At 40.6% G+C, this 25925-nt stretch overlaps 1 protein-coding gene across 1 annotated transcript in view; it reads left to right on the top strand.

Moving 5' to 3' along the window:
* Positions 1-25925, top strand: part of ZNF521 (zinc finger protein 521) — a 229360-nt gene that overhangs the window by 178929 nt on the left and 24506 nt on the right. Inside the window, exons 8-9 of the mRNA XM_085049847.1 lie at positions 20716-20847; positions 23497-23612. Of these exons, the coding sequence (XP_084905973.1) occupies positions 20716-20847; positions 23497-23612 (248 nt within the window). The remainder of the gene's footprint in view (positions 1-20715; positions 20848-23496; positions 23613-25925) is intronic.

Here is a 25925-nt window from a genome sequence, read left to right as displayed (position 1 = left end):
ACTGTATGCATCTGTAGGTGTAGCATTTTGATGCATTCACGTACTATCACACTGTAGGACAGCAGGGTACAAGGTATGCTCAGAGAGCAGGAGAGTAGCAATACATGGGATATTCATATGCTCAGAATGCATGTGTGTGCAAAAGGGATGGACAGGAGTTTACTGCCTTACAGCACAATGCCTCTGTGATTCCAGAAGATATCTCCATACTGAAATCCATCGGTATCTTTTGGGCTTCCCTCATGTTGAAGGTGTAGAATTGTTCATCCACAAAATTGTTTTAAGCTGTAATTCTGGTTTGACCAGGGGAACCTTGTGCAACCTTATTTCAAGCAGTCCTTAAAATCAACTGATTTTGTGATAAAGGGTGTTTGCTAAAAAGTATATTGTGCCATAAAATGGGGGTATGGGGGCAGCTGCATTTCTAGTTAGTACTCAAGCCTCCTCTTTTTGGAGATCTGCATTTTTTTGACCCTGATTCATTTGTAGAAGAAAAATAAACAGAACTCCAGAACTTATATCTTCTTTCAAAACAGGGTTGAAGGAATTGAATGGAGACTAACAGGAGCACTTAGCACTGTGGATGTCTATATTCTGTCTTGCCAAAGGGTAAATAGAGGACATTCATTTGTTCATCAGCTTCCAAATCTCCTCTCTTCCCCTCCCTAAGGGGGGAGGGAAGAAAAAATAATTTGAAGAAGGGGGTTCTGAATACCTCATATTCTCTTCTGCCTATTTCTAGCAGAGCCAGGCATGAACAATTAAATCTAGGGCTTCCCTGTGGTCTGTGAATAACACAGCACAGTGCTAACCATCAGGGCACAAAGGCAGACAACAAAAGGGGCTTTTTTATTTTTTGTTTACCCTTCAGGACACTGTTTACCTTATCACTGAAGGGGAAGTTATCATCACATCCCTTTTGGAAATCATAGTGGGTTGATTCTGTACCTCCAGGTATCGGACTGGCTAGTGATGAAGTGGGCACGTCAGCCGGGGGTTAGGGAAGTCATACTGGGAGCTGTTGCGCTCTCCGTCTTTCCCTCTGCCTCTTGCTCCTTCCCTGTCAAACCATTCTCTCTCTCGCTCCCTCTAAGCCAGAATGTTATTTTTTTTTCCTTCCCCCTCCCCTCTAAATTTACTTCACAGCAGATTGTCTTGTAGTAAATCACCAAAAACCCAAATAGCACTAAAGCATTCTGATACAACATTAGCATTTGCTTAACAAGCACAAGATAAACATTAAACAAAGAACTGCATTTCTTTATTAGAGGCTGCAAGATACATAATCCATGAGCACAAGAAACATGGGACCCAGTGGATATGCAGATGTGTGTTATTTCATTGGCGCTGGGCGGCCTTGTTAGAAAAGGTTTTCATCTGAAGGCTTGGGGGTGGATAGTTGACTGTCCCTGGTGGGGCTGTAACTAGATACGGAGACTGTTGCAAGCTAGGCTGGGCTCCCTGGTGGATGCGCTGATTGGACAGCCCGAGGAAAACTTGGGAAGCATCAGGAAGTGAACTCAATCACCTTGGGGATGAGAGGGGAGAACCAGATGAAGGCATTTGACTTCTTTTGTAACTCCCACTAAGGACAGATTGCCAGTACGATCCAGCCTCCATAACTGCAAATCAGGCCCTTTCCCCTATGCCGATTTCATTAGAATGGCCAGCATGGTGCAAAGAGGAGGGAGAAAAAAAAGGTTAGACACAGTAATTTTACAGGCAGGCGGGTACAAAAAAAATCTGCATAATTAAGCAGTCAAGGCTGCTAATAGGGGAGTTTATATGCTCTGGGACCAGGCAAGGGCAGCACATATGGATATAGCACTGGATATTAAATCTACGGCATGCAGACTTACTTCAGGGCCCTTAGAGAAAAGGCTAATTATAGAGAGAGGAATTGTGTTTACTGGTCTGTCTTGGGCAAAGATGTTGAGAGAAGTGCAACCAAGTTTTACAGTTAGACATGAACAGTCTGTTAATAGAGATATCAAAAATATGTGCTTGTGGTTGCTTCACATCTAATCAACAGGAAATCACAGATTCCGAGACCCCCTTCTCCCAGTTAAATGAGGAGGGGAAAACACATACATATACATATTCCGGATGCAGGATGTGAATGTGTTCATTATTAAATTGCTGGAATTTAATCTGAACCAAGCTCTTTATCATCAATAAATTATATTTAGCAGTTTACCCTAGTTTAGCTGCTCCTGTTAAAAAATGTCAGTGCTTCTGGGTATAAGCTCCAAGTCAGCATTTAAATATAAATGGATAATATGAATGGAAGTTGCAACGGGCAGCTGAGCAGTTAGAGAAAGGGTATATTTATGTAACAAGTCCTGACGTGGTGGACATTAACATTTCATAATGCAGATCAAAGGTACAGAGAAGACCCAAGAGCCGTCAGTCAGAGGCCCTTAGCTACTGTCTAGTGTCTTCCATGAGATGTTTTCTCCAAATTAGAAAGCATTAGACTTTTCTTTATCCATATAGATAGATAGAGAATTTTTTTTAGTACTTTTGAATGTCATTAGCCTTTTTCTAGCTCCCTGCCACTCCCTATGGAAAGAAGTGTCTCATTCTACTGAAGGGATTTTACTCAAGGCATTTATCATGAAACAGTGCCTCATATCCATAACCAATAGCAGTGGCCAATGCCCATGGCCTGTTTTGATTTAGCATTTTGCAGCTTTAGGCCTTTGTCTTTTTAATGTTTTGATGGAACCCAGCTCTTCTATCATGGGTAGCCATGTTCTGAGTTCCTGGAAAGCAAGAGAGGCAGTCAAAAGTCTGCTGTGAGGGCCTTGTTCAGCAGGGTGTCACAGTCACATGTGAGATGCTGGCTATCCATTGGGAGCTCAGTGTGATCAAGGGGCATTTTGGAGCGTACAGAAAGAAGCTCTTGGTTTGGCTTCCCTTATTGTATTGGTAGGGAAAAGCAAACCAGCGTTCAGGGAATTTACTGAAGTTTTGTGTGGAGTCCAGTACCAGCACCACAATAACACACACTGATAGTACAGAGATGTGCAAAAAGAAGCCCCTGCCCTGCACTCTGAGTGCTCACTTTGCAAAGGAAATAACACTTGTCTTTCTGGGTAGATTGCTGCATGCTGGCCTGCTAACAGTGACTTCATATCCCAAGTCTTATAGCAGGTGAGCTCAAAGGATGTCAGACAGGCTGACTGTGAAAAACATGCTCTGTTTTGGGTTTTTTTCCCCCTGTGCTGTGAAGTGAGGCATGGGGAGGAGTGCTGGGGCCACCTGGGATCAGCCAGGCTGCTCAGCACTGCCTGGGACTTGTAGCAGGTGGCAATAGAATGACAGTCCTTGGGGCACCTGAGACAGCAGAGGTTTTTCTTCCCCACACCTAATGCCAAGTGATGAGTAACTAAATGATATATATTTAGAATGCTATTGTTTATATTACTAATAAAGCCAGAAAGCTCAGAGTATGTATGAAGCCCTGTTTCTTCAGGATACCACGTTATGAAGTAGTCACATGGCCACAGTACATGTCTGTCTGAGTGCCAGTCTTCCCTATTTGTTCATGTCACAGAAGGAGAGAGGGCTCAAAGACAGATGTACTTCTAGACTGTGTGAGAATGCAATTGAGTGGAAGACAATAATCTGTACGATGTTCCCAGACAGGAAAAGTTATGTGCTGAGATTCAGCCCTTTCTAAGCATTACAGATTCTGTAGAAGAGAACAGAAAAATAGGACCTGGGAGAGACCATGCATGCTCATTCCTGGACACAGTCAATCAACTGGGAAACACAAATCTGGGGAAAGCAACTATTTCTTACTTTCTGATGCATGCAGAATGGTTTGCTAGTTTTTAGTCCTGGGTAACTTGTGTTCATCTTCTCCTGTTCAGCTGGGATGCTCTCCTTTTGCTACAATTACTGGTCTTTACCACAGTTCCTTGCAACTTGGCTCAGATTTGTGAATTTGACATGGAAACAAATACACATATGTGCTTATGTGTGCCCACACTCACTTTTCCACAGCTTACACGGCAGTTAAAAGGATTAATGAAAATTCTCTTCCAGCATTTTTTTTGCATATGGTGATGAGAAAATCTGCCTTAAAAATATTTGCAGGATGTCTGTAATGATGGCAGTAAAACGTCGGGATTGCCCCTTGTGAAACACATTTTGGGGGCAGTTGTGTTATTAGTTTGGGTGTGAATAAAACAAAATTTTATTTTCATTTAAAAAAAAAAAAAAGTAAGTTGCAATTGCCAAAAGACGGAATAACTTTTCACTTGTGAGGAATGAGCAGATAACCTGTCAATAGTGATGATCTAATGGCAGTCTCCAGGCTGTGCTGTGTCATCAGCCAGCTGTCAATCCCACCAGCATGTCTCAAAAGCACTAATTGTTGTGATAGTATCAGTATGAAAGCTGCTAAGAAAAAAAACACAGTCCCTTGGTGCTGCTTTGTAAAAGATAGGTTGAGGATCAAAGTTCAGCCTGCCTTGACTGGATTTCATTTTTGTGTGCACAGCTACCTGTTAACACATTACTGAGTACCTAATTGTAGCTGGTTGCAGCTGCAGTTATTTTGCTGGTAAAACACAACAATCAAGATGACTGCAGTCTCCTACAAAAAAAAAGTATTCGCCAGCTTCACATAAAATCACCTCTTCTTCTCCCGTGCAGCCCCATTAGGCTGGGATCAGGGGAAAAATGCCTACTCCTCCTCATTCAGGTTGATATTAGAGACTTGCTCCAGCTACAGTTTCAGGAGTAATCCTGCTTAAGTAGCAGTTCAAGCATCATTTCTGTATGCAATTTGAAATGCATATGCATGTATCTTTTATTAATACACATGTATCCATATTGCTGCTTTTACAGCTTCTCTCTCTGCAGCGCACTTCATTTACTGCTTGATTGTTAAGTCCTGTAAAAGAGAGAAAGTATTTCTTCTTCTCTTTTGATTAGGAGCTTCAAAGACAGAAATAATATCTGTGTTAAGATAGAGTCTAATATAACACTGGCATTAAGAGATATATAATTATAACTAGCAGACACCTGTCAGTAATGTTCTCTCTCAATATTCCTCCACTGTTATTTTTGGCTCCTTTTTGCTGTGTTAATCCAGCCATTCCCATCTCTAAATCCCACTGCTTTTTGCTTCTCATCATCTCAAAGATCTCTCCATTTCTTTCCACCTCTAAAGCCAGTTCTCTTATTAGAAGCCAAGTTATATTTCACTGTAACCATGCTGTCTTTCCTCAGACTAGAAAACTGCAGCCACCAAGCTGGTTTTGGATACTGATTTAATGTGGTTTACTTACATTTATTTGTGTTACTTTTACCCCTTTATCAAGTATAAGCATCCTGTGATCATTTTCAAAGATTTCTATCTAACCCTGCTTATGCTCCCTTGTTGAGATTCCTTTATCCCTGCCTCTGTGCTCCTCTAATGCTTACAGCTTTGAACACCTATTTCTGGAGTCACAGCCAACATCCCATTATCTTTGTCACAGGGCTCTTGTGCTTTGAAGAAATGCTGTCAGGACCCCTGCACAGCTCTACCTTGTCCACCTTTGTGTCCTCTTCAACATTTTAGTTCTGCCATGCTTGCCTGGAGTGACTGTTTGTTTCAGAAAAAAGGGCACAAATATGTGTGCCTTATTCAATATTCCCAGTCACATTCTTTCCTGGCTGCTTGTCCTCACACAGAGAGGTTCTCTGGGCTAGGGCCACCTGCCTGGAATGTAGTGTGAGCTGTGGGGAATGGGTAAAAAGGCCAGGTGACTCTATATTCTGCTATTCTTCTCATTTCTTCAAACTCAGACAGGTTACAGTCAGCAAATCACTTACTCACCCACATCTCCTTTGCTCTCAGATATCTTCAGATGGTCTAGAAAAATACATTTTTAAGGAGACTCAACTGACTGGACATTAAGGATTTGGCAAAGTTTATGCAAGCAGCAGGATTAGGGGCCTGATTCTCAGGGCATTTTACAAAGCCCTAAGTACAGAGAGAGGCAAGAGAAGAGAGGCTATATTTATCCTGGTAGGCAACACCAGAGACATGAAAACAATTGACCCCTTTGTTTCTATTTTTCCCCACTTTTGCAACCCTGCCAGGGCTAATTTAGCATCTGTACTCACCTTCCCTGAAAGCACTGCAGTCTTTTACTTGGATTGAGACTGTTTTCCCAGAAACCACTATGTCAGCTGGCATGGGGAGAGATTTCCTGGAGAATGGGTGAGTGGGCTGGGTTCTATGGTTCCTTAGATTTTCTGCTGCTCCGGTTGTACCTCAGGAGACCAGCAGCCCGATAAATGCATTGTTCTAAAATGTCAAAAGGACCTCTGGGCACAAAGTGTTGCATCCTTCAGAACCACCCAACTCATGCAAGAGCAAGAGAGGTGCAGCAATAGGGAAAATGTCACGCTGGGATTGAATAGCTGTGAGCGTCATTGCCACCAGTAAACACGATCACTTATTTGACCAGGATAGAACAAATGCTAAAAATACACTGTGCCCATCCAGTTCTCTTGTTCATTATTGCAATCCTGCTGCTGAGCCAGGGAGTTTTTCTGCATTTGTGACCTATCCTGCATTAAAAAAATAAATAAAATTTAAAAATAAAAAATAAATCAGGGAACATACAGTAGATGCATTTTACTGCCAGAGTGAAACTTCAAAATCCTACCAGGGGACCTTTTTGTAATGTTTGTAATGTGCTGCTACCGTGCTTTAGCAAAGAAAAATGTCACTGCTGGGCTTTATTTTTAACAGACTTTTTAAAACATCAATTAATGCAAGCAAATGTAATGAAGGAGATCTTCCTTTTTATTTATATTTGGGTGAAAGCAGTGAGAGGGCTTGAGGGAATGACATGTATGGGCACAGAGCAGAGGGGAAAAAAAGGACACTGCTTCTGCTGTGCTACTGAAGAGAGGTGGATTATCCTTTTGAAAGGTGTGTAAATGCAGTGGACACCCGGCTTCCAGTGGCAGTCACTAGGTTTGAGTAATCAAGCTGCTTTTGCCTGTATCATTGATGCATCATGGCATCTTAAAAAATACACTGCAAAACATACAGCTTATTCAACGTGTAAAGCTGTGTGCTCCATTGGTGTTCACCAGGCTGAAATCAGTCAGCCCTCCATGTGCACTCTTCTTATTATCAGAAATAAAATCACCTAAGAAGGGACATTTGTTTCTTGTTGCGTGAACCCTATAAGAGTTGCATCATACTCTATTTTCTTCATGCTTGAAACCATTGCAGTGTTACTAGCAGTGTTAGCTAGATTTCCACTGTTTCTCTAACACAAAAGCAAACACATGTTCAGGATTGTTAGCAAACTCTTCTCTTCCAACATGGATTTGTTTTGCACTGCTGGGAAGAGATATCCCTGAAACCTTGGCCATGCAACATTGCACTTCTTTCAGGAGGGCCTTTCATGGAATTAACAGTGATACATGTTGTTTGGCAGGTGTAGTTGACTTACCATGACGTGACAGAGTTGTGACTCAGGCACAAAGGGTACAGAATGTGGCATTCAAAGATAATGTACTATACATGAAGTAATATCTTAACAACACAGTGAATTAAAGGCAAAGAAACACTTTAATTTGGGCTTTTCCTGCTATTCTCACTTTTTACTGAGACCTTCCGAGTGGTTTATTTTCTGAGAAATGCTGGTATTTTGGTATATCAGCCAACTTTCTATTCGTTAGAGTTCATCTTCGAGGGGGTTTTCTTTGTTCTTTTTTTTTTTTCTCTTCATAGCAGGTTTGTCTGTGAATTTTTTGGGGGTGGGGGAGAGAAAGGGTGTGTCAGTCACATAGATAAAATGTTGGAAAGAGAAGGAGGTGGATAGATGGCTTGCAAATATGGCTTTCAGTTCAGTTGCCCCACCTCAGTTTCCTTGCTGCTCTGCGGGTATTCCTCGTCAGCTATTATTTCCAGTTCTGATCTTTGGCTTCTGGTGCCCAGCTGAACTACAGAGGCTGCCCACCTTTTCTGCTGTATAATTTTCAAGGATTTAACACAGCAATTTTTCTTCTTCTCTGCTGCCATGTCATTTATCAAGTCCAGCAATCAAACAGAAATGAACATCAACAAAATATGTTGCTTATTTGTGAAAGTGTCACAGGATCAAAATCTGCATGCTTCACTTAGGACAATGCATTGCAAAATTTAACAGTGGGCTCTTGCTGGTCAGAGTGATGCACAGCACAGCAAGTGAGTTTGCCCCTTTTTTTTTATTTTACATATAAAATGCTCCTATTTTTCCAAATATGACTAGAGGGGTAATACTCCTCCTTGACCTTATTTTCTGTTGTTCAAATCCTGCCTAGTGTTAAATCCCTCTGCTCACCTCCAGGTTTAATACATTTAAAATTGCTTCTTGAGTGAGGTGAAGGAAGCAATTGAAGGGGCTGGGGGATATATTCTATCTGCTTTACATGTTTGCATCTCGTATACTTGTTTTCCCCACTTTGTTTGGAGAAAGACTGACAAGTAAGCATAACATGCCGAGTTAGTAGAGAAACTTGCTGCCTGTGAGGTTTCTGATGAAGATGCTTTGTTTCAAACAGCATCAGGGTCTCCAAACGATGGCCCTGCAGCTTTCTCTTTTAAAAAAAAAAAAAAGACAAGGCAAGTTAAATGCACATCTTGTACCATTCTGCTAAAAAATGCTTTTATTTCTTAATATCATTAAGAGGTTGATGATGAAAACAAAATCCTGTGGAGCTGGCCTTTATTACAAAGTCAGAGTATATGATGTTTAAATGATAGCTTAAATGAACCTGCTCAGGTCTTGGTCAAATTGTTTCATAAAGTTAAAAAATTAATGATTTTCCCACAACAAAAATGTCCACAACATCTTTATAACTCCACAAGATAGCTGTAGAAATACTTCCAGGTTTGGTTGGGTTTTTTTTCCTTTTTTTTGTGGGCGTTAATGCCTGAAATTGCACTTTAAAAGGGATGGCTGTTTTCACTGGCAGTCTTTTTGTCCCTGACAAAATGTAAAAAAAATCATCTGTGTCTGCAAGTGTTTTGTGTGTCTCCTTCCATTCTTCTGCTTATTCTTCAACTGTGTCAACAGTATGTGTGGATAAATAAAATATCATCAAGAATGCTGATATCATCTTCCTTTTCCCTTTTCCCTCCTCTAACTTACAATAATGTGGGGCAAAGGTCTACTTAACATAACACAGTTACGATAACTAGTACATTTGTATTTCTGCTATGATGAGAGGTCTGCTGTAGTGAGACTCATCCACTGTTGCTGCTTCTTCTCAGCAGTGTTAATTATTCTTCAGGCTCGTGTAGCGTGTGTATGGAAACACAAAATAAGCGATCAGGGAGTAGGATATTTTTGGTTTTATTTGTTGTGTCAGTGACACTTCCACTCTGACACAAACTCACAGCACAACACTCCTGATCTGTAATGAGGTTGTGTCCCAGGATGTGTGTTAAAAGCACTAAATAGTCCCTTGCTTATTCAAAATCCTCATTTATCTGAATTAATTTTGTGTCGCCCATTTCATCTGGGTAAATTAGGTTTCACAGTTTCACAATTTGATCACAAGTCTCACAATGTTCAGTCCTTCTTTTTCAACCTGAGCCCCCAAAATGACAGTGCTGCATCAAAATCTCAGTGTTCATTAAAAAAAAGAAAAATTTAAATACTCACTTTCCTCGTAACAGAGAAACCCTCTGAGGGGAAACTGCCCAGTGCAGACTTCCAGCCATACACTCAGTGAAATCTCATGGGTTTAACCCCTTCTGCCCATTCTGCAGCGCATGGCTTAAATAAATTTGGTTTCAGTGACTGCTAGGCATCTTGTTCCTGTACACATAGTGCTACATGTAGGTTTGGACTGGGTTCGCCTCCCTTTCTTCCTGAGTTCCTCTGTTTTTTCCTACCTCTTCTTTTTGAAATGAACTGACACACACAATGAAAACTCAGTGGGCCTTTTGGAGAATATTTCAGCCAACAAATGCAGTCTTGTAAGTTATTTATTAGAGTATGTCTTAGTAAAAGGCTAATGTCTTACAACGGTCAGCCACCTATCTCTTGCTGTTACAGGCATGTCTTTCATATCAAATTTCAGATTTCCTCTGAGCATTACAAGTGCTTTTTGGTTTCTCACTCGTGTTAATCACCTCATAGTCATTTAATGTCAGGCCACATTTTTCTCCAGCTCTATAACTTTTATCTGGAGAGGCTATATACTTACCTGACAGCCTATACTTTTATTTTTCTCATAATGGTCCTGGGTTTTTTTTCTAGTTTGATGCTATATATCTGTAACCTGTTCTTCTTTTTAATTGCTTATTGTTCTTAATGATATAGCGGTAACTTTGTTGGCTTGAGACATTTGGATGTAAAAATATATCTATTATTATTGCCATAGGAGCTGCACTAAATTACCCAATCTCTGCCTGGAAATGTATGTTACTTTGCATTTCTTCAGTAAACTTTGAATGAGGGTTAAATTGAGACTTTTCTGTGCCTTTTCACACAGGATTCATGCCCTTGTCCTGCTTCTGCTCACCACTTCTCTTCTGTCCACCTTTTCAGGCTACCTCCTTTCTTGTTTATTGTTGCTACTACATCTGTTCTCCTTCCCCAACCAATCTTTATCTGTCTGTTACATTTCTTTTTAGCCAATTCTTCCCTGTTTCTTCAACTCTGATGTTTTTCCCTTTTTTCCCTTTTTATTTGAAGTTCAGAATTTTGCTGTGTTCTTTGGCACCACTCCTCAACTGCTAGCATGGTGGGAAATGGTATCTTTACTTCAGTGTGGAATTAGGTTTGACTGAGGGTTGGAATAAATGTGTTAACAGTGGCATTTAGAATTCGGGGAAAGAAAGCCAACCCCCAAATATGTAACTGATAGAGAAAGAATAACTAATTGGCCCTCATTACTCTCTTATCCACAAACAAAGAACTTTTAATGTAGAAATCCCAACAGCTGTTTGTTCAGCTCAGTGTGAAGTCTTAGTACCTGCAGAGAAAGTGGGAAGGAGAGAAAGGTAGGTTCAGAATGAAGTCTGGTCCTTTTTTGATATGTGGGCCCAAAGCTGCTTGCTTGCTTTGTAACAGAATCAAAGAGAGACATAGGGAAAGGTTAGTTCAAATTAAAACCGAGCTTTCTCATGCTTTCCTAAATAAAATAGCAAACTAAATCAGATGAGCAATATAAATAATTCTTTATATTAATTTGAGCTTTATCATTTTAATACTTTGCTGTACAAGGAGATCTCCCCTAACTGGCAAAGCAGTTTGGTCGCCTGAAAAGAATCTAATTAAATGCCCAGTTATCAGCTTAGACCTGAGGGCCTTAACAGCCTGAACTATTTCTTCCTCTCTGATTTTTCTGAGAGTTGGGGGTGAGGAAATGGAGGTTAAGAGGAAAGAAAGAGGGATGTTGATACACCCCTAAATGAGTTAAAGAGCTGGATCAAAATCCCAGAAATTGCTGCTCATTCCAAAGTGTCCCTCACCTATGGAAAAATATTCCAAACAATATTTGACTCATATAATAGCATTAAGGTTTGGATAAAAAACATACCAGTAGTATCCGATGTATTAGGAGATATGAAAAGCATTGTTATTTCTTCATGCTCTTGATTCAAATATCCAATATAACAGGAAAGCCCTATCCTATCCTACTCTTTTTTTCCATTTTCCTTTTTTCTTCCCTGTCTTTTAAGAATAAGCAGGCAATTCTTTGTAGGTTAGATAAACAGTACTTCAGCATTTAGAGACTTTCTCTTCCAGACATCTAATAGCTTCGTGCCAAAAGAGGGAAGGCAACTCTGACCCTTTCTGTATACTCAGAACAAAAGAAATACCTGATGAGAATTGTGTACAAAACATAATTTCTACTGCTGGTCCACTGTAGTGTAGAATTAATATTGACACTTTGATTGTCTCCATGTGAGATGTTTTCCCAGTACCACTAAATTTAGAACAGCTTGCATTTAGTTTATGCAACATGAAATATCCTCCCCTACCTTAAAAATATGTTTTCTTTGTGCAAAACTTAAAAGTAGGCATACCTGTACTGTGACCAGTTCCAGAAGTCCCAGATGAGCGGGCATTACTAGTAGGCATGTAACACCAAATAACAGAGAATACTGGTTCTCAACCAGAAAGCAAGAAAAAGAAAACCAAACTGTAGCCTACACAGTGAACAAGGATAGTGAAATTGAATGGATAATGCTAAAAAAAAAAATACTTTTTACTTATATTTTTACTGTGCTTATTTCTTCTGAACATGAATGTGACAGTTTTATTATTTTTTCCCAGTACAGTTTTAATCAGTAATATCAACTTAGCTCAGGCAACCTCTGAGCCATCAAACTGCAATTTGACCTTACTAGAGAAGATTTGGTCCAAAGGTTTTTCTGGAAATAGACTCTTAGCTCACAGAAGAGAACAGAGAAAAACTCAATTCCAACCTTAATTCCAATACTGAATTCCAGTTCACCATGATGGGCAGATTAAGCAGGGTCTGATTCTTCTGTAATTTAGTAAGAGAGTTTTCATTCTCCATTTGGGACGCAGCTCTGGAGTATGATTTCTTTATCTGTAAAATTCAGATAACGATCTGCATCTCACTGTGTAGTGAAAGGATGGAGGGCTTGACCATGCACACTTGGGCAGAATTTAGTCCCACAAAAAGTCTAGCCAGGAGTCTAGAAAGATGGGAAGCCTACTCTTCTGAGCTAGTTATGCCAGCATTTGAAGGATCAGTCACCAAGTTGTTAATCAGTAAGTGCTTTTTGAAAAGGTAAATGTTGAGCTGGATCATCTGTCTACAAATAACTCATACCACTCAGCTTATTTCTACTGGTTTAAATTTCTTTTTATATCTCATGGTAAAATTGTTTCCAAAATAAGCTCCATCACATGGGATTTTATTGCAATGATGCAGTGTAACCTTGTAATGTGCGTAGCTACGTGATGCAACACAGACTTTTTTTTCTGAACAAATTTTAATACCTTTTCCTGGTGCAGTTACAGACAAGGAGTAGCAAATTATGCATGTCCCATCAGTTGGTGAATAACCCTGTTGCTGAATTCCTGAACTCTCTCCTGGTAGACAGTTGCCCAGAAAATGCTCTTGTTTGATGGAGAGGGGACTTGCTGTATTTAAATCGTTTTCACTTGAGCTGAATACATGACACTTATTAAGAAACAGACCCTGCCAGTTGTCCTTCTTTTATTTTCATCCAGCCTCACTGAAACCAGACAATTTGTGTCTTTAATAGAACATACAAGGCACATGTGGTAAGAAGAGTTCACTTACAAGCAGCCAGAGTGCAACCAAGCAAAAAAGTGAACAGTTGGTGAAGTGAAATGCATCCCTTGCTTCAGACAAAAATGCAGTGGAATGAAAGACGCACTAGACTGGCTTTCCCTTAAGCAGCTCTAATTTCAAAATCTGTCCCTGGAGAGATGAACTTTTGCTTTAATTGAGGAGGTGGATCCCAGCTCTTTGTCACTCCATCAATCAGCACCCTTTGCTGTAGCTTTAGCAGTACACTGCAGAAGGTTGCAGGATTTATTTCCTGCTTGTTGAATAAAGCTTTCTACCCAAGCTGCTGGGAGTCAGTGTGGCCTGGCCTCAGCAGCACAGTGCAGGTCCCATCCTCTTCCTTCTGCTGAAGGCCAGTATCCTTCAAGGTAGTGTCATAGCTTGGTCTCTACCTTCCCCTTGAGAGACTAAAATTGTTGGTGACTCAAGAGTTTAGGATTGTTGCTAGTATCTTGCCCATACCACTTTCCTCAGGTATGGGCAGAGTCTTGCCCAAATATCATTCTAAACTGAAAAAAAAATCAAGGGAAAGAACATTGCTTGGTCTGCAGCCTGGTTCCAAGTTTCTTTAGCTAACATCATGATTTTGGCTAAAAGTGGTATTAAGAGTAAACACAGACCAGCATGAAGGCACCTACATGAGCAGTAGTATGTGGCACAAGAGGAAAGGTGTGTGGGATAACTGTGCCCAGAGGCTGAGTGAGGAAGGAAGGTATTTCCTTCCCCCACCTTCCCGTTTTCCTAGCATGTGGTGACTTGCCCTGGACAGTCCAGGAGAAACACAGGTGTACTTCTGTCTTTCCATCCAGTTCTCCACCCTGTTCCCCCAGGATTGAATCGTTAGTCAGGACTTCAACAAAAACTGTTTTTTCTATGGCAGGTTGTTCTCACAGCTGTAAATTCCATCTGTATTCTTCTTCCTGCTGCAACTTCCAGCTGTATGCTTTGCCTTTACTATGTCTCCTCCTTTATCCCTACATTCCCATGCTTTTCATGTCAGCTTCCAAAATTAACACTAGCGTGGATTATGTTTCTCATTGGAGGGGTTGTGATAATGTTTGAGAAATTGAAAATGGCAGAAGCATTAGTACAATCATGGAGAAATTATGAATATGGTACTGGAGATTTCAGGCACTGTTTCATTTCAGCTTCCAGGCTTGGAAGAGGTGTTCTGTGTTCTTTAGCATTTGAGGGTACATGTCATGCACATTCTTACCACTGTTGACCCTAAAACCAAATTTTGAGCAGGAATGAGGTTGTCTGTAGTGGCCCAGGGAGGCTGATAGTTGTGTAGGTGTGTGGCCAGTAGAATTAAAAAGATGTGGGTAAGCACAGCACTATAAGCTAGGACAGCTGTACACTCTGGAAATTATAGTGTTGTATGGTGTTTTTTGTCCTTCCCAGGTTTTCCATGTGAGATGTTGTAGCCGAGGGGTTAGCTGTCATCCATGGCATTGCTTCCTTACTCCTCAGATCTCTGGCTTATAAATGTGTGCTGCAAAATTAACTCAGGGAAGAGTGAAAGCAATGTGAAGAAGGAGAAATTGGTTTAGGGGCATGGTTTGCTTGGTTTGCTTGGTAAAAAAAATTATAAAGAAAACACATTGAATGTGGGAGCTGTACATGTTTTATATCTAAAAAAAAAAAAATACAGGGCCTGCAGGCCATTTCATTCCTGTGTTGTGTGTGGAGGGCAGAGTTTACACGATTTCTTAGCAGATGCTTTTGAGCGTGAGCCCAGCCTCGTGATGATTTACCAGGAGGACATCATCATCCTAGGACCTTTGCCTATAGATTTATTCAGAGTAGAAGGCACAAGGACCCTTCTGGACAATCTCGAGGGTGAATAAGAGAAAGAGTTACTTATAAACTGTTACAAATTGGTACTTGGTAATGGCTGTAGTGTTGATCAGACAATATAAGAGGGCCCCCAGTGGTTACTGACTTAACAGCTGCATGTAAGTCAGCCAGTGAACATTTGCTTGTAGCTGCTCTAGTTTTGTTTTTATTGAAGAGCAAGAAGCATAAACATGGGACACACAGTCTAGAGGCTGCTTAAAGGGTTCCACTTGTTTAAAGTGTATATTGAAACGTCAGGGCCTTCCATGAAATGAACAAGTTGTGCCTGGAATTGGTAACACAAATTGGGCCAGGTTGTCCAAAGCCATGGCTCTAGGGGAGGTGGGAGTGGGAGCATCCTGCCTGCTGTACACGTTGCTCAGTAACTTTGCAGGTTATGGGTAGCCAACACAAAGACAGTGGATCCCCAAATATGAGTATATGCTCAGCACGAAGACTGATTATGTTTGCTTTTGTAACTGGTTCTCAAGTTATTTCTGGGGTAATGGGCTGCACCTCAATTAAAATCTACCTGCCTGCATTGAAACATTTAATATTTGTGTAAATATTAAACATTTATATGAATATTAAATGCATTTATTTGGAATTGATTCATGTTTACATTTTCCCACTATCTGAATAAAGATTACAAATGGAAAGCAATTAACTTATGCAGAAATTCTGCACACATCAAACTCATTTGACTTCCAGCAGTGGGTAAACCATCCCCATCCATCTTGCAAGGTCTTAACCATGCCCAAGCTCATATCCCAACCAAATGAGGGCAACAGTAAGCACCAGTTCTGTGCTGTACACTGAGTACTTTGTTCTTGCCTTCCTCATGGTGTTGTTGGACCCATAATGTGAAGGACGTGCTGACTTGTTTTACGATGTACCACATCAGGGAATGCAGTGCATAGTTTTCTGTTAGATTTGGAAAAGTGCAGGCTTTATATTAAAGGTTCATTTCTTTTTCATCCTTCAGCTAACTCATTTGCACTGTAATGTACTTTCCTATTCCTCCTCCTGATACTTGCTGCTTTTATACCTATTTTGCAAGCCATATTTTTAGTCTAATCCATACAGCAGTTGTCTAAAATTCCATAGCATTGCTTATTTCTTACCTATAACTCTTAATAAAAAATAGGGCTGTGCCAACCTATTATATCCTTAATAGAATATTCTAATGGTTATTAAATCAATTGACTCTGAATCTCACTTTAATAAATGAGTCAGACAGTATTTTCCAATTACTGTCAGCCGCCACCTTTCCAAAGAGCAGATTATTTTGATTGAATTTTTTAAAGCTGCTCAGCACTTTTTTTAAATTTTTTTTTTTTTACTTTTTTTTTTGCCTGAGTAAGAGCAAAGAGCAGCAGCTCTGTTCTGCAGGGAAGCAGAGCCCTTTGGACTGTATCTGACACTCCATTCCATTTCAGGTTTATCCCAAATGGAAATTGAAAATGTGACATTTCACTGGCCCTTTATTTATTAATGATATCATATTTTGCACTTCCATAGCACCCTATCAAATTGTTTGCTAAACATGGAGAGCTAGACAGGGGCCACTGTGTAAACAGAGCCTTTTGCATCCTCTTTCCACATCTGGAACCTTTGCAAGATATGCCACACCCTGGCTCTTTCATGCCAGTGGGAGATAAAAGGCTGGCTGTGCTTTTAAATTGTCTATGGAGAGCAGAGAACAGGGACAAAGCCTTGTTCTCTCATCCTTTCACAGTGCTGTGTGACCCAGGCAAGCAGGCAGTTGTGTGTCAAGAAATGTAATCTTAAACCCTTTCAAAGGCAGATAGCAGTGATTCTGGGTCTTCTGAGTGTGGTAGATAGTCCTGACTCTTCTCCAGCTCCACTGTCTTGGTTGTATTAAGTCTTTAGGGATACTAATTAGGTCAGCCTGTTAAAGTAGAAATTAAAAACTAGCACCTCTTCTTTAAAGATGGGTAGTCTGAGAAACACAGGCTACAGTCATACCCAAGGTGGTAAGAGTCATGTCAGTGTTGGAGTTTGGAATGGAAGCCAGCACTCCTGACTCCTCTGCCAGTACTGTACCCTTAGCTGTCTTCCTTAAATTTAAATCATGCTGGTCTCACATTCTTGAATTCGAGCACTGGAACCTTGCCCTTTGTTCCAAGGATGTAACAGAGCAGTTGATGTGCACAAAATGGGTGAAAAAGAATGTGAAGGGAGGGGTTTATAACTCGCTAAACAGTGGAACTTTGGAAAAATATTATTCTATTAGTTATAAAAATGTAGTCATATTTTAAGTATGGTCTTTAGAACTTGGAGACTAAAAACATTTTACTTTTAGGAGAAGCTTAGATTCTGCACAAATTGATGTCTCTTGCCTGGGGAAGTTTCCTATCTGCCCCAGGCGAGTGGGTGAGGGGATTTTTCCAACCCTGTTTATAAGCCTTTAGGAAAATCATATTTGCAACATAGAATAATCAAAGTGGTTTTGATGTCTGTGACCAGGAGATCACCTTGGATCTAAGTAATATGGGAAACACAATAAGAGTCACATTTAATGGGGTTCAGTTCTTCTTGAACAAGTACAATTTCTGTGTAATTAAAATTAGTTTTGCTTCAGCATCAGGATCGCATGCCTTTCTTCCTACTTTTTCCTTCATCAACTGAGGTAATGGAAAGACAAAAAAAAACCCTTTCTCTTCTGTAGCTTCCTATAAAAATATTTCTTTTTCGTAAGTCTTTCTTCCTTGGAATGTTTGAAGAACTCCCTGTTCAGTGCTCCCATGCTCAAGAATGATTAGCATGGCTCATTTACACTTTGCCAACAGTAACTGTGATTTGAGAATTGTCATCGATTATCTTCACCTTAACTTGTGGAAGATCCTGAGATGGAGCTCCCTTTGTCCTAATTGCTTTGACTGTGTGTATCAGCACAAACAGTTTGATGGAGAAACTTCACCCTACAGGGTTCCTAACTTGTAACTGCCCTGTGTGGGGAACTTGCACCATCTCCAGAACTATCTGGAGATGGCAAGGGTAATGGCCATGGCAAGGGTATGGATATAGGAGAAATTATGTGTGTCAGTCTGTATAGTCCTCAGAACTAACTAGCACGTTTAGAAAAGAAGAGGCATTTATCTAAGATTTGTTGAGCCCTCCTTTTCAGAATGCTGTTCTGCAGCTTTACCCACACCTGTGGGTTGCTGCCCATTGGAAGAACACAGCTTACAACCTGCCTTGGAGGAATTGGCTGTCTCTCTTAGATGTACAGTCTGGAGTTTCTTTTCCTTCATGCTCCCCTTGATGGTGCTTGCATGGGCCATACTTGCCCCCTCTCAGAAGTAGCAAAGGCAGAACACACTGGAAGGGTTGGTCAGTGATGGTGGAAAATGCCAAATCCCAGGCAACTCTTTAGACTCCACTAAAATTTTCCTTGCTAAGGAAGTAGCTAGCATATATTTGATAAATGGTTTCTCATTTATCTATGAGGAGTTACAAAAGGTGTCATGTACAAGATGAGAAAGTGTCAGCTACCCTTAAGCTTCCCCTGGGGAGTCTTTTCCAAAGGATATTGTCAGCCAGTGTACCTGACTACCAGTGCGTTTGGCTGGGTGGGATGTGTACCTCAGCAGCCTGTGCTCCGTTGCTCCGTATTCCAGTCTCTCCAGAGAGGCCATGGTGTTAAAACAGCTGAGATTGACCTGAGCCTTTGCCTGAGTTTGTGTTCACAGTTGTCGTCAGTGGATCCACCTATAAATTGGTGCCTGGTCAGGCAGGCTGGGAGTCAAGTTCTTCTGTCTCATGTAAGTGACAGAGACAGGCACTTCAGTGGCAACAGTCTGTGGACATGGGATTGCCAGGACCACCAACATTTTTCAGCTGACACTCAGAGCAGGTCTTCCATTTCACATCCTCTAAAAGCTCTGCAGCATGTGGAGGTAGTCAGGAGCACTGAACACTGCTTTCATGAAGTATTGGGTAGAAAAGGAAAGGAAGTTTGCTGTTTGCTGTGTCTGCATGAGAGTGATGTAATTTTGTGTAAACCTTGTCTTTGTTGGATTTCATCTGTCCCTTACCTTCTCAATGTGAAGAGCTCTGACACCTCATAGAGACCACACAATGGTAATTTTCAGTAGTCCCACCTGCAGAATGGCCACCACCACCTGGCTTAGCTCACACTGTCTAAAGCCCGCTAATTCCCCACCTTTTGCTAAAAATGCCATGACTTACACAAAGGCTAAATTTAGACTAACCAGAAGTGAAAGCTGGAGGCTACCACTGACTTTTTTTTTTCAATTCTGATAAGTCACTAAGGGTGATTTTGGGTGGGAGTGTGGCCCCAGTCCTCTGCAGGAGCACCATGTCATGCTCTCTTTACAGTAGTGGGAAGTGTTGTTGTGTGGGACGCAAAACATTGTCTGTGCCCTCACTGTCCTCTGCGAATGCCCATCTTCACAGTCACTGATCATCACTGCAGGCAGCACTCTGTCCAGCGGGAGGTTGGCAGCCTGGCATTAAGGTGCTCGGCATGGGCAGGGCGCTCTCCTAAATCACTCCTTCCCACCTGAGAAATGGCAGGGAGCTGTGCCAGTCACCGAGCACTTCATTCCCGCTTGTTTTTTTAACACTCAGATACAGTATTTACCTGCGAGATCAATGCTACTCGTGTAGCACACCGGTGACATACAGAAGGACCTTTTCTAAGCAGTGCTGTGGGAATTGAGGCCTCTGCAGCAGGGCTGGAAGCCACTTCTTACCTAGCAACTGTTTCTAAGTAGGACAGCCGCTGACTGCCCTCATGGCGGAGTGGATGAATCCTGCGGTACCCTCAGGAAGGGAACCTGGTGCCAGGCACCAGCCGGCCTTGGAGGACAATGGGAGGAAGCAGAGGAACAAGCGGCGGGGAGCGGGAAGGGTTTTAAAGTCACAGGACGTGGACGGGAAAGCTGCGTCAGAAGGCACATGGAGACTTTGCTGGGCTGGTCAGGGGAGAAATGCAAATAAAAAGGGAAAAAATCCAGGATTGTCAGAAAGGGAGTTTTGAAATCCTGCAGCTTGCAAAAGGTTTCATGTATGCCCACAGGACTGGGAAAGTGGAGTAGGAGCTATGTGAGGGTACAAACTGTCCACCCTTCTCATGCTGGTTACAAGAAACTCCACCTCAACCAGAGTGCCAAAAACTGCATTCATTGTTCTTACCCGTGGTAGACAGGATGATATGAGATCAGCATGAAATTCGTCACGTGCCATTTTGCAAATGTACTTAGTTGTGACTGGGTGGCTCTGCTAAGAAATGATGTTTCAGGTCATAGTCATCATTTCCTACTGAAGGCTAATGCTCTGCATTCCTGTTTGGTGCTAATTGTGAGTGGAAAATCTCTGGTTTTAATGCTCACTCAAGCTTTGTATATTCTGAAACATTCTGGGTAAGAGAACACTTGAGCAGTCATAGGTGCTGCAGAGCATCCAGTTTCTTGAGCTTGGGAAAACAAAAGGCCGCTCCAGTTCACAGATTGTTTTGGACTTTCTCTTTGTAAGGGCTGTGGTGAATTTCACTTTTTCCTTTGATTTCTCCTGCAGATGAAGGACTGAACCATGAATGCAAACTCTGCAATCAGACGTTCGACTCCCCTGCCAAACTTCAGTGCCACCTGATAGAGCACAGCTTCGAAGGCATGGGGGGTACCTTCAAATGTCCAGTGTGCTTTACAGGTAGGAGCCCATCACTGTTTGTCCCAGTCATGCCCTTAGCTTCACCTTGCAGAACTCACCAAGAAAATGTGTCATGTGCTGGCTTTAGGTCAGTTTTAGGAGGGAACATTACATTTCGCTCATTAGTAATATTGATTAGAAATCGTTTAGAAAGCTGAGCTCTGTGGAAGGTCAGTCATCCATCTGTAAGAAGTGCATTTCAAGCTCTTCTATCGGAAATTTGAGTTTTTTATAATTACAGAACTGATAGTCTGTTACCTTCCACGGTATCATGTTCATTACTTCCATGTTTCAAACTTGCCAAGGTTAAAACTGTCCATAAACTTGTGCTTTAAAGCTACAGATGTTTCATCTAAACCAATAAAACTCAGAGCAGAATTTGGCCCTAGTTCCCAGGCATAGCCTGTGCAGCAGCATTCTCCTCTGATGGGGTAAGAAAGCCCACATGTGTGTGTTTGTTGGCTTGTGGTGAGAAGAAACACCCTTGTAATGTGCTTTAGAAAGCAAACCATGCTGTCTTGCCACAAGTCAAGTTCTGCTCTCCCCTGACACAAGTCCAAGTGTGGAATAATCCTCCCCAAGTCAGTGGTGTTATTCAGTAGTAAAACCCAAGTGAGAAAATAACTTGACCCAGTAGGGCTTAGCACTGCAGTGTTTGGGCCATAATGAAGAACAGAAAAATGCTGTTGTTGGAAATGAAAACACATTAAAAGGATGCCTACTGAGTTGTTGTGATTTTTTTTAAGGACTTCTTAATGGAACATTTCATAAAATGATAACCTAAAACATGAGTGTTAATATGTAGCTTGCATTCCCAATTTTGCTTTAAAAGATGAAAATCAAAGATAATCACAAACATGACAAAACACACTTTGGGTATTCACACATCAATGGCATGCTAATTCTGGAAGCCATTCAAGGTTTCTGTTTTCCATTAATGGAAGTGAAGGATTTTCATTGATAAGCAAATAGACCCTTTAATACCTTCATTTTACTTCTCTTTGTTTGGCAGCTCCACGCCCATTAAAACCTAAGCGAGTGCTACAGAGGAAAATTAAATTTGAATTTTTCATCTTTCAGATACAGTGGCTGGTGATGATTATTACCTCACTGTGTTCAGGTTTCATACATTTTTGTGGGTTATAAAATTAAAAAAATACCTAGTTCATCTTCAATGCACAGCTTGTCATAGTAATGTCTGAGCATGGATAGCACCACCATAAACAGTTTCTCTGTAAAGCATCTGTGTCCAGTAATTCCTTCACTTAGGCATTTCTTTAAGTTTTTAGTTTTTTACTAATTTACTAATTTTTTCCTTTTTTTTTTTACACATCATGGTGTGATCTTTTTTTAGTGTAATGTCATGGGTCTTCAATTTCCAAGTTTGGGGTGTTGCAAATGCAACATAAAAACTTGCATACGTAAAGAGTACCCACTGAGGGTTCTCCATGTGACCAAGATCCCTGATAAAACTAATCCTTCAATTTCTAAGCCAGCAGCCTTGTAAAATGTGTTAGAGTATGGAGATAAGTCGATTCCAATCTGTGTGAAATACTTCTTGCTTTTTGCTGATGGGGTAAATAGACAGTGAACATTAATCACAAACAGTGATACTTTATTAGCAATATGCCATTAAATTATTTCAGCACATCTTGCTAGAATATTAACAAGAAGTAAAAATCACCAATATAAGTTTTGTATGGAAAATGGAATCTGATCTTTTTTTCCAGGGTAATGAGAAATGTGATTAAAATGTATGACTCAGAAGAACAATATTCTGATGTTTTTTGTTGCCTTGCAATTAGAATAATTTTAATGATTAGGAGTGGAGTCAAAGTCAAATGCCAGCATCTTTAATAAATCCTTTCCCTGCCTATACAGATTAATATTGTAGATGCAAACTTTTTTAGGTCACAGTGCACCAGGCATCCATCAGAAGTCAGTGCTGCCAACCCAAACACTGCCTCTGGCATATACAATTTAATTATTAATAGTATGTCTCCTAGGTAAACTGTTACACAGTCTTAGGGCCTTGTTTTGTAGTCATTAAAATTGAACATGTTTATATTATTGAAACCCTTGCATTCAGTGTGTAGGCAGAGTTGATCTTAAAGTATCCAAAGAGAATTTACCTGCAGTTCTGTTTCACATTTATAGACATTGCCCCAGTGTAGCTGTGGGATATAATTTTTAGCATTAACACATTTAAATACAGAGCTGTTTGTTAGCTTTAACTTTAGGCACACAGAGTAAACAGGACTTTGGCATCTGTACTTTTCAAACCTGTTGGTTGCTAGATAATAAGTTTTGTGTGTGTTCAATCAAAGTGCAGTAAGCATGAAGAAATAACTTTATACTTGAAATCTTCATTGGTTGTCATGATAGGGTCTCTTTTTTCCCTTTGTCAATTGTTGGGGTTTTTTCTTATACCTGGGATCAGTTTCAATTCATTTTAGCAGAAGGATCACATTTTGTATATAAATTACATTGATTGGTACCCATTATAGCAACAGCGTAAGGTGAAATCAAAATGTGCTAGCCTAATTTAAGTCTTGGAATTGCTCTGTATTATTGGAAGATTGTTCATAAAAAAACTCTTCACTTGCAACATGAAATAATGAAAAGCTTGTTGTTTGTCTAATATTTCAGTGTTTGTCCAAGCAAACAAGTTGCAGCAGCATATTTTCTCAGCCCATGGACAAGAGGACAAGATCTATGACTGCACACAGTGTCCACAGAAGTTCTTCTTCCAAACAGAGCTGCAGGTACTACACTTGTTACCTGGGGGTTATAACAGCATTATGTATTTGATAGCTGAGTTCAAAGCTGTACTTGCCATGACCTCCTCCAATACTTGCTTATCATCAGGATGGGAATTAGAGAAGGACAAGAGAAATTGCAGGTGATTTAACCCATGCTGCTTCAAAAAGGTGCTGGCAGAAAGGCACCTGGTACAGAGCTGAAATTCAGAATTCTTGCATTGTAGGTTGTTGCAGCTCAAGGTATTCTCTAGGAGAGAGAAATGGGCATCCTGTTTTTCTGCTGGATAATCATAAAACATTTAGTAAAGTAGTGAAATGGAAAATAAATGGGTTTTTGTCTTTAAATGTGAAAAGCTATGCACTGAAGTAGGAGTGTAGTCATGGCAGAGAGGGGAAGTAGAATTTCTCTTTTGCATTGGTGGAGAATAAAAATAGGGTCACTGGTACACTGTCTTTTTGTGGGCCACTGTCAGATTTGTAATGATATTGTTTGTTAATGGTAAACAATAAGAAAGAAAAGAAAGAAAGAAAAGAAAAGGAAGAAAAGGAAGAGAAAGAGGGAGGGAGGGAGGGAGGGAGGGAGGGAGGAGGGAAGGAAGGAAGGAAGGAAGGAAGGAAGGAAGGAAGGAAGGAAGGAAGGAAGGAAGGAAGGAAGGAAGGAAGGAAGGAAGGAAGGAAGGAAGGAAGGAAGGAAGGAAGGAAGGAAGGAAGAAAGAAAGAAAGAAAGAAAGAAAGAAAGAAAGAAAGAAAGAAAGAAAGAAAGAGGAATGTTGAACAAGATCTGAAAACAATTTTGAATGAAGGCATTATTTACCATATATTAACATTCTGCACCATGTGTCTTGCTGTGAGAAGTGGTGGCGTCTTATTCCTGATGTACTGTTGTTACACTTTGAAACAATTGTAGAAGACTGTTTGTAAATTATTTTAGTTCCTATTGAAGTACTAAGTTCAGTTGACAGAGGAAAAATTTTAGACATCAGATTTTTTTTTTTTGGTCAAAATACTTTTTTAGCTTTTTTCCAAAGTGTTTCCAATAAGGTAAAACTGCTTTTTTCAGGAACAAAAATATAACTATTTTTGACTTACTGATTTTCACAAATTTTGTTGTTCATCTCTGATTAATCAAAATAAGGGAGTAGGGAGAAGCAGAAATATCAGCAGTTCCTGGAAAGAGAAAGGAGAGATTTTTAGGGAAGAAAGATCAAAAAAGAAAAAAAAAAAAACAGAGAGAGAAAATCAAGAAGGGAGAAGGTGCAGGTATGCAAGACAAATATGAAAGAATGAAACAGGAACACAAGGTAGAAATTTCTTTTAACAGTAGAATTCAGACTGGATTTTAAAAAGCAGAATAGATAACTGAATTATGAAGATACAAAGCACACAGAGTGTAGTTGTGATGTGTACAATCACAGCCTTACAAGTCTATCCCACCTAAAATACACTTTCATTTCAAAATACATGGGTGCCCAAGCAGCTTGCCTGCATTTTTTTATTGTAACAAACAAACCACATGTTCTTCCACTCAAAATTTATTCCTGTACAAGACTAAGGGAAAGATTTTGCTCTTTCCATCTAGGCCTCTTTCACTGAAACTTCACCATAACTGAAGCATCTGGTTTTCAAGTGAAGGGCACAAAAGGCTGTCGCTATAGAGAAATTCTGCTCTACACAGGCGAGAGGACAGTGTGTTGGTAGTTCCATGCTGCAGAAGGTTCTTAATAGACCTGGTCTCCATACCCTTAGTGACAGCCTCCCTCTGGCTTATCTGCACTTGCAAAAAGGAAGAGATACTCATTTGATTATATACTTAATTTACTATGTTTATTATTTAAATTAACTTGGCTAGCCACACCCCAGAGAATGCATTGTGTTTAAAAACATGCAGTGCCATCATGCCATTTGCATTTATTTGTTGGGGTCAATGTTCTTCTGCTCTTACCTCCAGTTAACTACACAGGCTGGTGAAAGGACAGCAAAGCAGTTAGGCAGAGCAGTAGGTGCTGACCTTTAGGGTCTGCTGAAAATACATTGGTCTCCAGCCCATTCTCATTTAAAATCTATTGTAGGAGGCATTGCTTTGCTCAGGCTATCTACCACCTGAAGCAGTGGAATCTTTGCAACTATCCTCCAGGTTATGCTTCTCTGTCCATTCACATTACCATGGTTTGTGCTGGGGCTTGCAGCATAGCTGTATGTTTATTCTCTCAATCAAGAGCAGTTCCTTACTTTTAATTTAAATTGCTTCTCCCATGCACAGGACGTGCTGATCATGTCAGATTAGAAGGCAGGGTCAGCACTCCGTGGTTGTAGGGC

The sequence above is a fragment of the Lichenostomus cassidix genome, chromosome 2 (assembly GCF_008360975.1).
Source record: "Lichenostomus cassidix isolate B80296 chromosome 2, HeHo_3.0, whole genome shotgun sequence".
In the NCBI taxonomy this organism is placed as follows: domain Eukaryota; kingdom Metazoa; phylum Chordata; class Aves; order Passeriformes; family Meliphagidae; genus Lichenostomus; species Lichenostomus cassidix.
Note: the sequence above shows the minus strand (reverse complement) of the source record. Positions and strands in the feature narration are given on the sequence as shown.